Below are 17,010 nucleotides of genomic sequence, written 5' to 3' on the forward strand. Positions count from 1 at the left end.
GGAAAGCCAGTGGGGTGGGTCCTGGTCGTTGTAAACAGCGACTCCTACAGTTCGGTCGGGGCGCCTGCACAGCGAGGGAAGGATCTGGGAGAGGTAGTGTGATCCTTCCACACGTTACACTCCCCCAGTGAGAGTCCGCGCTGCCAGGTGAAAAGAAGCGGTGGGCTGGGTACACATGTGTCGGAGGAAGCATGTGATAGTCTCCGCCCTCCCAGACCGACGGTAGGGGGTAGAGTGCGCAACGACCAGGAAGGGGATTGGGAATTGGGAATTGGCATAACGACTAACATTGGGATGGGAGAAAAAACGGAAAAAAGGAGCGGAAAAAAGATAATACAAAAAAATATATAAAATACACCCCCTTTTAATCCCTTTCTTAGCTTTTTGAACAGTAAATTTACAAATATCTCTCAAATCATATTTTCTTTCATGTATTGAAAAAAACCTTTGCACACGGTCCGGGAGTAACTTTGCTTTAGCTCTGTACATTATTTGCATAATTTTATAATAAACCAAATAATTACATTTCATAACATGAGATTTTATGTACAGTGGATTTGTGTGGTCATAGTAACCAGCCATAATATATATAGAAATATATATAGAAGGTTGGGTAAGGTCAGGTTCATGTATCCCACCCCTTAACCATTCCCTCTCTCTCTCTTTGCCTTCTCCTACAGGGCCTGCCAGGGGCACGTCTGAACCCATATATATATATATCACTAGATGACTCACCCGCGCTGCTGGCCAACGGAGACCGACATTGCCACAAACAAGATTACAAACATCACAAAACAAACTGGTCAGACTACTACTTGACCTTACTCCTAGAACCCACCTCACCCCTGCCCACTTTGACTACCTAGGATGGCTTAGAGTAGACGACAGAGTACAGCAACTTGCAATGGGCCTGGTCTACAAGATACACTATACGACCGGGGTGCCCATGTACATGTCAAAATACTTCCCAAAGGTCAGTGAATACCACGACCACAACACCAGAGGAAGCTCAACAAATCATGTTAAACCCAGATTCGGCTCAAACAAGGGACTAAACACGTTTTCGCAATTATGCCACATCAATGTGGAATGCCCTACCCAAAGCTGTAAAGGAATGTGAATCCCTACCCACATTCAAAACCGCTCTTAAAGAGCACCTACGGGAGACTGCAATTCTAAACTGGACACGGTAAATGTGCAAACCCCCCCAGCCCCACCCCCTCCTAATAGACAGTCTCCTCCCCACCGTATGTATATATTATTATATTCTCTCCCCACCGTATGTATATTTCTCTCCCACCCACCCACCCCCTCCTAATGTACAGTCTCCTCCCCACCGTATGTATATTTCTCTACCACCCACCCACCCCCTCCTAATGTACAGTCTCCTCCCCATCACATGTACTCTCTGTCAGGATCTATGGGTAACAGTACTGTATATTTGCATATCGTATATGTCACAAATGTAACAGTACTATATACCTGTATGTCATGTATGTCCCTATAGGACAAATGTAGTTATCATACTGCATATGGACTTTCATTATAAAAGAGAAAATGTATTAAAAAAAAATCTTCAAGATTTCAGTGAGTTAAGAGTTATTTTTGTTTGTGCACATCATCACCTTAAAGCAGTAGTCCACTCAAGCAAGATGGCCGCCGGTGAACTACGCGGGAGACTCCGCCTTGAGCCATCTAGTGATATTTATCTATGTCTGGACCTGCTAGAGATGCTGCTTCTGGGAGATGTCACCTCCAGGGGCGTCCATTTGGTATGGCAAGGTATGGCACTCGCCATACCTTGACAAAAAAAAATGTAAAAAAAATGTAATTTTTCTTTTTTTTTTTACGATTTTTTATGTTGATTTAGAATTCGAATGTCAACATTATGAACGAAGCTTCGAACTATTCGGTACAGCCCTAGCATGTTTTGATATGGTCAATTATCTCACATTTACTAGGTGACTTTTGCTGTGACTAACTAAAATGGACATAGGGACGTTTTTTTGTATCAAAGGGCAGCAGAGACAAGTGACAGGGACACAGGTAAGGTCTGGCTTAGTGATTATAATAGTGCAGTTCAGCATTCAGTAACCCATACTTTTTGTGAATGTGTTTTTGATACTACATTCTGTTGAACACACACCTCAAAACCGTACCTAAGGAAAATTGGCTCAATTGCAAGAAAAGTAATAGACAGTTATGATATTACATTCTGCATAATTCGTATGCAAAATGTTGTGGTTCCCTGCTTTAGTCTGTTGACACATTTCTATACTAAAAATGCTTGTGTAGTCCTGTGTCATACCTAAATGTCATATAACTGAATTGTATAGAAACAACTCACCAAAAGTGACTATTGCACAACTGATTTGACAAAAAAAAATCACCAAGGGGGGGAAACCCCCCCTTCACCCACCCCCCCACCCTACTCGCCATACTTTGCCTTTTAGTGAAAGGACGCCACTGGTCACCTCACTGCACCCTCACTCTTACTGGGTTTCCTCATCTGACCTTCCACCACAGCCGTCTATACTAATATAATAACAAGGATAATACAAAGCTATAGAGGCTAAAAAGATGCATTACTCTACCATGTCAATTTCTAATTAATAAAAAACAAAACGTCACACAATAATGTGCATTTCAAGTATTTATTCATGGGAGAACATTATTACAAAAAATTACATTATATATGATGTAATTTGTGCAAAAGAAACGTCAGTGCTAAATGAATATATTTCCATGAGAATGCGTTAAAATTCAATATATTATGATGATATATTCATGTAATATTTTGGTGACCCGTTTAACCCTGTCATTCAGTATGCAAAAATAAAAAAAATAAAGAAGGCATACATTAGTTATACATGGCATGTGTTGGTTGCCTAACATTGCTATCAAAAGGCTCAAAGATGCCTTCATGGAACAATATTTCGTAGAGTGTATTATTATATATGAGAAACATTAAGATATTTAATGACAAAGACACTATGCGCAATGCTATAAGGCCATAGAGAATATGTAGCAGGGCTGCCCACAGTGGGTTCCGTGGGCCACCAAATTCTTTTGAGGGTTGTAGAGATTGATACAATATTCAAGTTGGTCTACTTTGATGCCATTTAATCACACCAGGGAACACATTTCTAGATAGCTTGCTTATTACAAAGCCCTTTAACAAACGCCATGGTGACGTGATGACCTTCCTACTTGTTAAATCTCTCATCTCCATTTATAATGACATTTTTGGCCTGCAGCCCACCACCCAATTTACATTTCGGCCCTCTAGGTCAAAAGGTTTGTCCAGCCCTGATGTATTAGGAACACTCCCCTGAAAGGACTTATGCTTCACCCGCCTGGGCATAGATGGACAGCGCAATAGGAAGGAGCGAGAAGAGAGCGAGGTGGGGGAAATTAATCATATTTGTACCACCGTTAAAGATACTGTCATCATCGACAGTGGTGGTGCTGCCGGTAGTTGTATGGATGTCATCGTCACATGTCACATACTCATCCCAATCCATTCCAACAGTAGAGTAGAAAATGTAGCCTGGCTGATCTCCCATGATGTGGTCGTTGATCCACATTTTGTACTGGGACACTCGGGCATAGACACCGGGAAACCAAGGAAGGGCGCAGCCAGTGCCAAAACTCACAATTCCAACCTGGATCCATTTAGCCTTTTGGTTTTTTATCACCATGGGTCCACCTGAATCTCCCTGCACAAAGAGGTTAATAACAATGTTAATTTTGGGAGCAGGTTAGAGGAACACGCCAATGCTTAGCACAATGAATGGAAGCGGACATGACCGGTTAGCCTTCGGGAGAGGTGTTAGTTGGACAATGCCTAGGCTAACCGGTCATGTTTCAAGTTTCAAGTTTGTTTATTATTTGTCATAATAAAATACAGAATACTTTATGATGAAATGCTTGTTTCTGTATGAGCCCCTGGGAGTGTGCTACATACAGTAAAAAAAAGTAAGTAAAAAAAATAAAGTAATTAAGAAGTAAGTAAAAAGTAAGTAAAGGAATGTTCAGTCAATATATAATATACAATATACAATACATAGTAAAATGAGTAACAGTAGAATAGAATAGAATAGAATAGAAATACTTTTATTATCCTGAGGGAAATTTGACACTGCAAATCGCTCAACATTTAAACATTTAGACAGAACAGGTCACGAATAAGAATAGCAAATCAAATTGCCTAAGATAAGAATAGAATAAAAATGGAATAAAATATACAGTAAATAAATACAGTAAAAATATACTGAGGTCTACAGTAGGTGTAGTATTGCACAGTGCTGTTTCAAAACTAAGAGTCCAGGAAGATGGTAACTGTCACTCTGTGCTCAGTGATGCAGTGAGGCACAGTGATACATTGTATAGTCTGATGGCTGTTGGAATTAAGGACTTCCTGTGCCGTTCAGTGCTGCATTTAGGTAGTGTAAGCCTTAGCCTGGCACTGAACATGCTTCTCCTGTCAGCCAAGTCTGTGTATAGTGGGTGGGAGGGGTTTTCCCTCCATTCATTGTGCTAAGCTAGGCTAACATGCAGCCAGATAGCTTTCTACTGAACGCACAGAGAGGAAACAGGTATCTATCTTCTTGTCTCTCTCTCTGGAGAAGACGGTAAGTAAATTTCCCAAAATGTTGGCATGTTCTTTTAACCTCTTATGATTTATGTCACGTCACAAATAAATCAATACAGTCCTTATTAAGTGATGTTGCGTTTCTTTTTCAAATGTAGCCAAGAGTAAAAACCCTAACCCTATCAAAACAGCAGTCAAAGTGTATCTTTTCAGCACTATGTTTGTTTACCAATGATTTTAAGTAGGGATGTCCAATATTATCGGCCTACCGATATTATCGGCCAATATCGGCATAAAAATGTGATATCGGAAAATATCGGTATCGGCTTTTTTTTTTCTTTCATTTCTATAACCTTTATTTACCCAGGCAAGCAAGTAAGAACAAATTCTGGTTTTATTTATTGTCAAAAGTATGCATAAATTCTGTGTTAATTCCACAACAAGAGATATGTAATGTTAATTACCTGAAATTATTAGATTTTTTGGGGGGGGGAATCCCTGCATATATCGGTATCGGTTGATATCGGTTGATATCGGTATCGGAAATTAAGAGTTGGACAATATCGGTATATCGGTATCGGTAAAAAAGCCAATATCGAGCATCCCTAATTTTAAGTGTTATTAGCAAAATATGAGCTTATAGAAATCTCTGCGCATTGCACCAGAAACCGGATGATTTAGACATGACGCCGTGACTCCTACAGTGACTCCTACGGGTCGGTCGGGGGGGCTTGTTCAGCAGGGAGGTGATAGCGTGAACCTCCGCCCATGTTACGCTCTCCCAGTGAAACTCCTACTGTAGCTGTCGGTTGAAAAGAAGCGGCTGGCGATTTCAGTATGACATTTCGCTTTTTGTTTCTAGCTTGGGAAGAGACTTGTTCATTCATAAATCAAGACTGTTGATATGTGGACAGAGTGTACAGACAGGTCTTGTGGTAGGCTAACTCATGTGACGAGAAGCATAACATGGCAATTACAGAGAAGGTCAACAGCATTTTGATAGCATCGCATTAACATTAGTTGTTGCTGCTTACATATAGCCCTGCCCTATACTTTGTTGTCACCACATAGAGTTTAGAGGAAGTGTCAGGCAACATAAAAGCATACAGGTATATATGGAAACATTAACAGCTGGGTGTTTATGTTGGGCAATTATAGGGAAAGTACACTAAAACACTTCCAAGCTATTCAGAAAAACCAGCTGGCAATATATTAACATTTTCACGTTTTAACAGGGAAAATCTCTTTTGGGATGATGCAGTGCCTTGTTACATGTGGTTTAAACCTGCAATAACTATTTTCTGACCACTAGGGCCATGAGTCGCCACTAAACAAAGCCTTGAGTTCCCAAAACGAAAGCTTTGTCACATATAAACATACAAATGCCTTGCTGTACGTTCAGATACAACGCAGAGAAAGATATTGTCCCACTTTCTTAAATTTTTATATATCTTTTATTGGTGAAACATAGGTGGTACAGAGAAGCAAAGGTTGGTTATCAATCATATCACCATGATTCTTTTTTTGCTTTTATGAGACATGATGAACCCACTTTCAGTTTGACAGTTGATAACTAGTGAAACTAGCATGACAATCTGCTTGTGTGTTGGGTCTCAACAGTGGCATTGTTGACATTTACAAAAACGAGACCATTTCTAAATGTAGGATAACCTATATCTAAATATCTATAGGCTATTCATAGCAGTCTATGTGTTTCAATTTACTTTGTATGCATTATATATTACCTTTACATTATGCATCATACATTACCTTTACATTTAGCATAATTTACATTTCTACCACCTCTGAATTTAGTTTTGTGCTGTATTCTAATGTACAGCTGCAGGCACAATCTTGTTAGCCTGCATAAAATAGGTGGGGCTAGGTGGGCCAGGGTTTGTCAAGAAAAGAAAGGATGGAATAACAACAGACTGGCGGCGCAGGGTTGTTTGAGTATACACACGACTCAGTGAGACATTCTGATGGCAGATGGTCATAAGACGTTTTGAAAATGTTAGAAATACCTAAATACTGGAGATTCCTGCAAATATTGACCATTTTAGCAATTGGGTGGCAACCACTCCTTTCAGGAAATGGCTCAGAAAATCCCACTTATTGTCTGAATGTCTTATTGTCTCTGAATAGCCCAGGTTTCTAGTTTCTAGTTGTAACGTTTCATGAGGCTGTGATTATACTAGTCACAATAGGTCATTTTACATTATTGAGGTCAAGTTTCCAAAACGGTATCACCACATTCAAAGGGCTACTATGAGGAATCACATCGTCACACATGAATACAGTCATGGTCACTGGAGCCACAAGAGATGCTCATCATTACAGCCATTCAAGTAAAGCCACAGTAGGCCAGTGGAGGTTTCTCCATGACAACACGTGAAACACGAATTCACTCATAATTCATAATTATTATTAATTTACATATATATATATATAATTATAATTTTTTTTTAATTATTATTATTATTATTATTATTTGTATTAGAAATGTTTTCCTCTGTAAAAAAAATATTCTGTGCATTTTTTTTTCTTTTCAAAAATGGCCAAAAGTGACAGCTCTGAGCTCTCTGGTCAGGCCTGCAGTCAGTCATGGCTAGCTGTCAATCACTCAAGTGCAACTTTCCCTGCACGTGTTGATATTTTTATTCTATTATCCAATCAAAATAGGCTATTTGAGTCATCTAAGCCGTGACCGTGCAGATTTGCCTCACGCCACCCACGAACGCGGGTTGAATCATTGACAACCTTCAAATCCAATCAGAGATTGGCCCCAGCTAAACCTACGGAACTGTAGCTGGACTGTTTTGACTGTGTGCAATGTCAGCCTTGAAAGAGGCTGAAGAGCTGAAGAGATTAATTTGCCTAATATAATTCATATTTTAAGATCTTTATTCAATTGTTGAACTTCATCAACTTATTGTGCACTGCATCGTTTGATGATATATTTTGGCAACTTGGTCCATATATGGGCTTATGCGAGTGCGTGACGCGAGGGATTCCCCTCTGCAGTCTGCAAGCATCCAGTTTACGGAGGAGACCAGACTTATGACGGAGACCAGCGCTGCTCAAGCATGCAATTATGACTTTTGAAGAGAAGAGGATTATTATTGCAAGAGGCTTTTAGGACTTCATGTACAAATAAGGTAGGAAGTGTGCATATTTTGAGCATTATTTTGTATATTTGTGTATTGCATTGTAAATAGCTGCTGCGATTTGTTGGCCCGCTGTGTTTATTATGTGTGTGTGTGTGTGTGTGTGTGTGTGTGTGTGTGTGTGTGTGTGTGTGTGTGTGTGTGTGTGTGTGTGTGTGTGTGTGTGTGTGTGTGTGTGTGTGTGTAATTAATTGGCCCGCTGTAGCCTTGCGTGTGTAATGCAGGACCTCTTTAGGGGGTCTTTATTCAGCATGCAACGAACTGGACATGCAATTGGAGCGGCACACACACACCGGGATACACACACACACACACACATGCATTGTCTTTCCTCAGTCGGCGATGCGACGCGCGGCGCACGTGAGTGTGTGTTGGCGACGCGCGCCGTGGTTATTGATATTGAGTTGGAGCCTGTGTTGATTATGAATTAATTGGCTGTGGGTCCGCTGTGGCCTGGCCTCTGTGTGTGCGTGTGTGTGTGTGTGTGTGTCAGGCCACGTGAGCGGATCGGCGCGGCCGAGAAATCCGCTCTTCGCTCTTTAAAGCTTGGTCCGCTCCGCTAATCGCTCATGTTGACCCCGCCCCCAAGTCGCTCTCCGCTCCCTCACCGCTCACCTTGAATCGAGTGCTCCCCGCTCCCCGCGCCAGATCGCTCGGCTTTTTTTTATTTTTTTTTGGAGCATGGTGTAAATTAGCTCAAACTACAACAGTCTACACCCCCTGGGCCCCTTAACAATTGTTTGTATTGAGCAGCATTGTAATTGTACCCATTCTGCAATGTTAAATAACGTTGTTTATCCATTCACTAGCTCTATTAAGCGATGATAGTTAGCCAAGCCACAATGCTATGGTCGCTGCCATTAACGTTAGCATGTAAGCTAACGACAACAACAATGGCGTCGATACTTTTCTAACAGGAGTGAGTGAAGGAGGAGGAGTGAAGCCTGAACAGGATATCACAGGTTCACCCTTCTCAATTCTCATTGGTTGAAAATGGCCTTCATGTTTGTACATCGCCATCTGTTGCTTTGGCATTGTACTACATGTATATTATTACATCAGTGTTAAACCACTGTGTGAGCGTCCCGGAGTGGATTGGAGCGGAGGAGAACTCTCGCTCCGGACGTCGCGCCGACCCATTTTAAAACCCACTCCTCGCTCACGTCAAAACCGCCCGCTCCGCTCCCCGCGCCGCTCACGCTCCGATCCGCTCACATGGCCTGGTGTGTGTGCACGCACGTGTGTGTGTCGTTCATTTCCTATAGTGCTGAGTGATGTGAATGTAATGTCCGACTCCTAAGCCAACCCCCTCCAATGTACAGTAAATTACCTGACCCAAGAATACACGAGACCCTCTTCTACCAAGTATGGTTTCGTCGATATTCCAATGTACAGTTTTGCTTGTACAGTTGTACAGTTTCCCCCACCCCGCCTACCCATATAATTTCCTATAATTTCCTTTGTTGTGAGGGACCAGATTGGGAGACAGTAAGATATTGGTGAAAGAAAAATTACATGTAGATATGTGTTTGAAACAGTGAGGGTGAGAAATGGTCTGATGATCTGGCTGTAAACAAATAGTTTTTGATTTGCCTTCTTGACTAAGCTATTGATGTGATGTTTGTAAGTGAGGCGTGTGTGTCAAGAGTTACTCCTAGGTATTTTACTAGTGCCTGTTGTCTTTAACTGTAGTGTCTGTCTGCTGTCTTCATAACCACACTGTGTGTCTGTACTTCTTTATTAAATTTTTTTTTTATCTCTCCCGTCCTCCCCAATATTTTTAACTCACAGCCACCACTGACACACATTGGGGGATGTTTTACAAATATAATTTAACATATAATATAATATAATAATTTGTGCTTCACCAAAAGATTTGGTCAGCAGCCGCCACTGCAGTAGGCCTATGCGGAAATAAAAAAAAATGTTTAACTGCTTGGGACAAGCATTGGCACTATAGCAACCGTTCATAATACATTGGAGGTAAAGTAGAGTTATGTTTGCAATTTGCAGCGTGGCCACAATTGACAGACCTGTGCTACGATTAAGTTACTAACTCACATTAGTCTGCCTTGCTAAAACATTAATTCTGTGAAATGTAGTTATTTACCAACTATAGAGCTACAGTAGACTCGATAGGATTGGACAAACTGGCAACACCAAAAATGTACATTACAACCTTTAATTTGATCATGTCTGTGATGCGTTGAACATGAACAACTGACCATTTCTGCCATTGTAAGAGATTTTAGAGTGGATTCTTCGTTTAAAGGTCACACATTATACTCATTTTGGACACACATTATACTCCTTAGCTCTAAATTAAAATTAACCATGTTTTTACGGTTCAGATAAATTCAGATAAAACTGTGAAACTAGGAGTAGCAGATACAAAATATGAATTAAGATCCAGCAATAAGATCCTACATGCATTGTAAAATGTTCTCAGAAACAATATTTTATTGAACTTTTAGATGGAAAAAGAGAATGAGCAAGCTGCCATCTTGTATACATAGGACCAAGAAGCAAATCTGAACGGTTCATCTAAAGACCGTTTATGAATACTTGCACAATCTGACTGGGTTGTCTTATTTCATGGTTTGTGTTTAACCTCTTCCACCCGGAGCCTATTTTCTGAAAATCTGCCTAAAATATATACCTAGGTAAATGGAATATTGCTCCACTTCTACAAGGACAATTAGCATATTCCTGGTATCTAGAGACATCTACGGACCTCAGGGAATGTATTCACAGTGTCAGAAATATTGTGTCTATTACTAGGCTTGCTTAAATTGGGATGAAACAAAGGAGAATATGAATTATGATTTTTCTTTGCATCTTTGACAGTGAATAACACCATGCTAATAATGACCAAACATTATAAACGGCCACTGATCTCGTTCAGTACCTTGTTGAGATCATGTGTACACAAAACCGAAGGAAATTAATAAAGGGAAGATGATTAAACAGAAGGTTCTGTAGATACAGTACTGAATTCTCCCATCCGGACCAATGCAATTTGAAATATTATTATAGAATATAGAATAGGTGTCACAATCCACCTGTTCAGTCTGGCCATGTCCCCCCGCCAATTCAGAGACCCTTCCCTGCACCCCTCTTTCCCTCAGTCTGCCTAGGTCAGCTCTCTTCTCACCCTGCTCCCATCCATAATCCTGTACCACCATCATGCTTGTTTTATCAATCTGTCCTTAATCTTTTTTTTTTTATTGATCTTTTTCCCCCTCCATTTTCCTCCGATTTTCTCCCATCCCAATGTTAGTCGTATGCCAATTCCCAGTCCCTTCCTGGTCGCTGCGCACTTACCCCCCACAGTCAGATCATCTGGGAGAGTGGAGGCTACCACGTGCTTCCTCCGACACACGTCCAGCCAATCACCGCTTCTTTTCACCTGGCAGCGCGGATTCTCATCGAGAGGGCGTAGCGTGTGGGAGGACCACACTATCCCCTCAAGTCCTATCCGCGCTTAGCAGGCGCCCCGACCGAACTGTAGGAGTCGCTGTTTACAACGACCCGGACCCACCCCGTCAGTTTCTCCCACCCTCTAATACAGCCAATTGTATTAGTGCAGACGGCCAGCCAAGCTGGTGACAACCCCGGAGCTGTGAGCTGGATTCGAACAGGCGAATCCAGCTCACAGCTCCGGGGTTGGTGACGAACGCAATCTCCGCTCGGCCACCTAACCGCCGCCTGTCCTTAATCTTTAATGTAATCTCTGTCATGTTGTTCATGTTGCCTACTCTGTTTCCTGGTCTGGTCTAGTGTGTTGTCTCTTGTATGTGTATGTATTGTTATTCAGTCCTGTCATGTATTTGGTGTCACTTTGTTTGTCAGCTTGTGTCTCTGCCCATGTGTGTCTTGTTGTTAATTAGTCTCCCTATATATGCTGTGCTTCCCTGTTACTCCCCTGTCGGTTCGTTGCCTGTGTTTCCTGTATCCTGTTAACCTGTCTCTGTGTACTTGATTGCTGCCTTGTGAAATACAAGTAAAGCCTTTTCGTTGAACTACACCCTGTCGTGTCCTGCCTGTCTCTCTCTTCTCGTCCTGTTCTGCATTTTGGGTCCACACCACCACCTAACCGTAACAATAGGAGGCTTATAAATTACCTTATTATAGCCAATTCGCACATTTATATATATACATATATTATCTTTCAAATGCCCGAGTTCAATTTGGATTTAGTATCACCAGACGTGCATAAGAACAGATAATTAAATCTACTGTACTTTTTTATTTTCCCCACAGTGCAACCGTTTTGAAACTAATTTCAGATCTAATTGTTCCTACATGTTAACAATAGGGAAGAGAAACTTGAAAGCCTTTCAATATTTGTCAAAAACGTTACCTTTTGTGGCTTATTATCCCGAATATTAACAGTTATTGAAATAATTCATACAGAACTCTGAACCTTGAACCCCATAAAATCTTCCAGGAACGATATCTGTGGAACTCTGCTACAAAATGGCAGCAAAAAGACTAAAATTCCCATGGTTCAAAATATCCAAAATGGTCGCCCTCTCGGAATAGACTTTACCAAATCGAAAAGTTAAATCTATCTAATGACACTTTTAACCTATTGCTAAACTAACGTATTGATGATAATATACATTCTACATGCTGTTGTGACATGTTCATGTTAATACTTGAATACGTTTGAAATAAAAATCGCACAAAATAACACAAAAAATAACACAAAAAACAACACAAAATATTGATTTATGACCAGATGTCATTTGCGGTCCGCCGATGGACCGCACGGGGGGAACAGGTTAAGTAGGACCATCAGAGACCCGTACAGTATGTGCACAAGCACTGAAAAGTGTGTTTTTCACAATATGTCACCTTTAACAACATAAATACCCACATCCCAGCAGGTCAGAAGGCTTTATATTCAGATTGAGATTCAGATTATTTTATTGGCACAGCTTTTTTAAATGTACATAGCCTACATTAAGAAAAATTTACATACATTCAGAAAAAACGTGAGATGCTTTTTTTTTATCGTTTGTATATTCATTTGAACAAAAATGTACATTTGCAACTGAGATTGATAATGGCTTTGATCAAGCAGATGCTACCTGACAAGAGTCCTTCCCTCCTTCATCAAGTAAACCAGCACAGAGCATGTTCTCGGTGATGCCTGAACCATAGGAGCATTTGCACTGTTTGTTCCCCACCACTGGAACCTGCACTTCCATCAGGTCCTCAGGGAACACCCAGGAATCTAATAGGAGAGATACAAAATAGTTTACACAAAGGAGTTTAATATAGGAGAAGGAAAACCTTCTGTTTACTTGGTCCTTCCCCTCCCCAACATGAGCAGCAGTGGTGGAATAATTAATACACACAAGATGCTTGTAAAGGCCAAATGAGTGTTTTTGTTATAGATTATTATTATTATTATTATTATTATTATTATTATTATTATTAGTATTATTATTATCTATATATTATATTATATATTAGAACTATGCACTGTTTAGACTGTCTTATTTATGTTTGGACACTAGAGGGCTCACCACCCATTACAGCCCACTCATATAAATAGCCAAGGTGATCACTGCAATCTTGGTGCACCTGCGATGAGGATACAACTTTCTACCTGTTTCACTGTTGGATCTGACCTTGGGGATCAATTGACAACTGTTCTGTTTAAACCCTTCATTCACTACCATTGGACAACAATAAACCCTGTAAACCGTAAGAGGAGCAACTTTGGACATTCAATTAATTCAACATCACAACTTTGGGACTGAGTAAGATAGTTAATTGCGGGTGCATCGTGGACGCTTGTCGATTCATTGGGGAGCGACAAGCGGCCACCACAAAGTAGAAAAATTACCTCATGTGCTGAGTGAGTACAAAGCTGGAAAACTCCTCACGAAAGAAGGACATGTGTGAGTATAAAGTAGGACAAGCTCCCTCACCAAAAGGACTCCAGAGGTAAGAATATTTATGAATAACACCTCTGTAACTGAGGGGTACAATTCCCTGACTGTATTAATAAGTATGGTATCATTAAACCACTACTGTCTTATGTACATTACTACTGGCCATACAGTACACAGGTATATGATATGAACACCTCCACAATGACACGGTTCCACAACAAATCTTGGTTAGAGTAATATTTATTATTATAGCAACGGTAGGTTACAGAATGATAACTATGAATTGCGCTTGTAAGGCGAAGAATGTGCGTGAGTAAGTCAAGAGCGTAAGTCCATTAGAATAGTACGCAGGAGATAATAAATACCACCTGTATCAATAGGAATTATATCTATGGTACACTAGTAGGGCAGCGGGAGATACTAGTAGGGTCCCTCCGGTTGTAGGCCAGCAGGGGGAGGAAATGTTCGAATGCAAACTCTGGATCAACGGGGAATCAATAAGCTCCAGCTACGGGAGTCGGTACATTACTCCCTTGATCGGCAGACGAAAGCAGCAGCTGTAATCCAAGTATGCGTGCAGCATAGGTGAAAGCCCGCCAGCCTCTCCTAGAGACGGGCTCGAGTGATGTTCCTCACGGGTAAATCCCACACAGTAGTGGGTGTAGACGATTCTCCTCCGCTCCAACAGCCACAGGACCAAAACAATAATCCAGTCGGAAAGGGCTCTGCATTCACCGGTGTAGATTCTCCGGTGCGCGGTACTTCACATTAACTAGGTCGAACTTGACGTTATTCCACTAAGCTCTGACACTTTACTATCCTATTCGCACGCGGTTATAAGTGCTCTATTTAGACGCACGGTTGCTCACTTCACTTGGTCGTTGACTCGTGATGAAGGCTTTAACGTTTTAGGGTAACACGTTTCTAGGTTAACTTGACTTTAGGCTAAGTGCTGCTGTATCCACCTGCGACGTATTTATACGTACGGTGAATAATCTAGTACCAGCCTTATTCCTGTCTCGTATTCTTGCGCAGAACCGGGCATGTCCAGGCAAGCCTTGGCGGTGACTTTGAACTAGACCTTGGGGGTATGGCAGTGGCGCCTAGTGGATCGCTTCCAATAGGAGAACGAAATATTATGGTCTGTACTAGGTAAAAGGGATATTCCGTGTATATGTACAAAGAATACACAAGGGATATCAGACGATATACAAATATTATGCAATATATATCAAGTAGTAAATATATATATTCGGTTTAATCTGATCCTTCGTAACAGCCGCCTCCTAATTAGTCCCACCTAATTAGATAAGCAGGGACAGATTAACCGCACTGTCCACTACTCAATGTCCGTTGTGAGGGTAGGGCAGTTCACAAAGTCAGTGGGTCATGGTCGTCATTAAGCAAGTTGGGGAGCCTTGGCAACTCTATCAGCCTCGCCACGGGTCGGGTGTATGTCCGCCTCTGGCCGAGCACTTCTGCCGCTCTGACCTTTCCGTCGGCACCAGTGATCACTTTGCTTACGCGGCCGGCCGGCCACGCAGCTCGGGGTAGTGACTGGTCTATGATCATGATGACTGGACGGGATGAAGGGGGGCTTAGGAGGAAGCGGGCCTGAGACTGCTTTGATCTGTGCTTGGCTGTGCCTCCTCCTCCTCCGTCTGTTTCTCTTGTTTGCTCTGTACCCCGTCTGAGGAGGGGCCGGTTCCGGCCGCCCCGTCAAGGAGTCGCTCGGGGTGCTGGGTTCGAGGTCAGCTACGTCTGAAGCGCAGCTGAGGGGGGTGGAGTTCCGAACTCCCTCTTGTGCCCACGGTTCTCTCACAGGCCTCTCGCTTAATGTCAATAGCCTCTCAACGGGCTGTACGAGGGAGTGGCCGGTGTCGCTCGCCTTTGTGTGTAGGCAGCGTGTAGACGTGGGTTGACTGTCAAGTCCGTAGAGGGGGCCCTGGAGCGTCCACCCCAGTCGGGTCTGAACCGCGACTGGGCATCCTTTGGGTCCGATGTGGGCCGCCTCAATTGGGAGAATGAGGTCCGCGTGGTCGGAGCCGATGAGCAGGGTCGGTGTGGCGCCGTCGATAAGCGGTATAGGTAGTTGACGTAGGTGCACATACTTGGCCATCAGCTGTGGGATGGGGTAGGTGTACTGTGATAGGCCTATGTCGTGGCTGGTGAAGACGTTGGTTATACTATACTGCTTCTCGGGCTGGTCCACCGCTGCTATCTTGAAGGAGACCTTTTCACCTTTTATGGTCTTCTGGTCCCTTCTGATGGTGCGTATGGTCATGGTACCTTTGGCACCCCGCAGGCCCAACTGGGCTGCGGCGGAAGCGAGGAGGAGAGTCTTTTCAGACCCATCGTCCAGGACGGCGTAAGTGTCCAGGACCTTGTCCTCGTAGCTCAGGAGCACTCTGACCACTTTGATGAGCACTCGGGGGGTCCCGCTATGCTGGTCAATGTGGAGCACTCCTGTTGGTCGGTTGCTTTGGATCGTCTGGGGTGGTGCCGACTCGCGGTCGTCCGAGTAGCACCGTGACTCCCAGTGTCTGCTGTAGCAGTCGGGACAGTAGGGAGCGGTCTGGTGGATCTTTGGTACTGGTGCCACCGCCTCGGCCTGGTACATTACCGTGACGGGCCCACTTTGTTGTCCTGGCGGACGCTTGTTGATGTCATGCAGGACCTCCAAGTGGGTGCCGCCGCACCTGCCGCACTTCTTCTTCAAACGGCACTCAGCTGCCATATGGCTGCGCGCGCAGCGGAAGCAGCGGCGGTGGTCCTTGATCCACTGACTCACCTCGTCCGTGGTCAGCTTCCCGAAAGTGTCGCATTGATACAGCCGATGTTCCCCTTCACAGTACTGGCATTCAATCTTCCACTCCTCTTTCGTCGAGGGGGTGTTGTGGTTCTTGTGCTGCGGTACTGATTCGGCTTGGTGCATAACGGTCACCGACCGGCGGTTATCAGTTGATCCCAGAGGTCCTAGTCTTGGGCTTGGTCCACTCCATACGAACGTGTCCAGTCGTAAGCTGCTGACCTCCCTGGCGAGGAACTCAGACAGGTCTAGGAGGGATGCCTCTGGGCCGTTGGGGTCACGGTGGTCTCTCTGCCACCGAAAACGCTCTTGTCGGGCGGGAGGGAGCTTCTCTAATATTCTCTCTACATTAGAGTTAGCGTACAGTTCGTATATCCCTTTTTCCTTTTGGGACCCCAGCATCCCTACCAGGGACTGTACCTTGATAGAGAGGTCATCCAATGCTCTGTTGTCTCTGGCTGGGGGGAGACGGTCAATGTCTCTTATCTCCTGTATCACGTAGTCCCATATGCGTCCATAACGTTGGTCGAG

At 43.1% G+C, this 17,010-nt stretch overlaps 1 protein-coding gene across 1 annotated transcript in view; it reads right to left on the reverse strand.

The window, feature by feature from the left end:
- Nucleotides 1-2,640: 2,640 nt before the first annotated feature.
- LOC311239636 (serine protease 1-like) overlaps nucleotides 2,641-17,010 on the reverse strand; it is a 51,754-nt gene continuing 37,384 nt past the window's right edge. Inside the window, exons 5-6 of the mRNA XM_084328013.1 lie at nucleotides 12,858-13,003; nucleotides 2,641-3,719 (exon numbers count right to left, since the gene is read on the reverse strand). Coding sequence (XP_084184139.1) covers nucleotides 3,342-3,719; nucleotides 12,858-13,003 — 524 coding nt within the window. The 3' untranslated portion in view covers nucleotides 2,641-3,341. The remainder of the gene's footprint in view (nucleotides 3,720-12,857; nucleotides 13,004-17,010) is intronic.

Source organism: Notolepis coatsorum (genome assembly GCF_963971535.1).
Source record: "Notolepis coatsorum genome assembly, chromosome: 13".
In the NCBI taxonomy this organism is placed as follows: Eukaryota; Metazoa; Chordata; class Actinopteri; order Aulopiformes; family Paralepididae; genus Notolepis; species Notolepis coatsorum.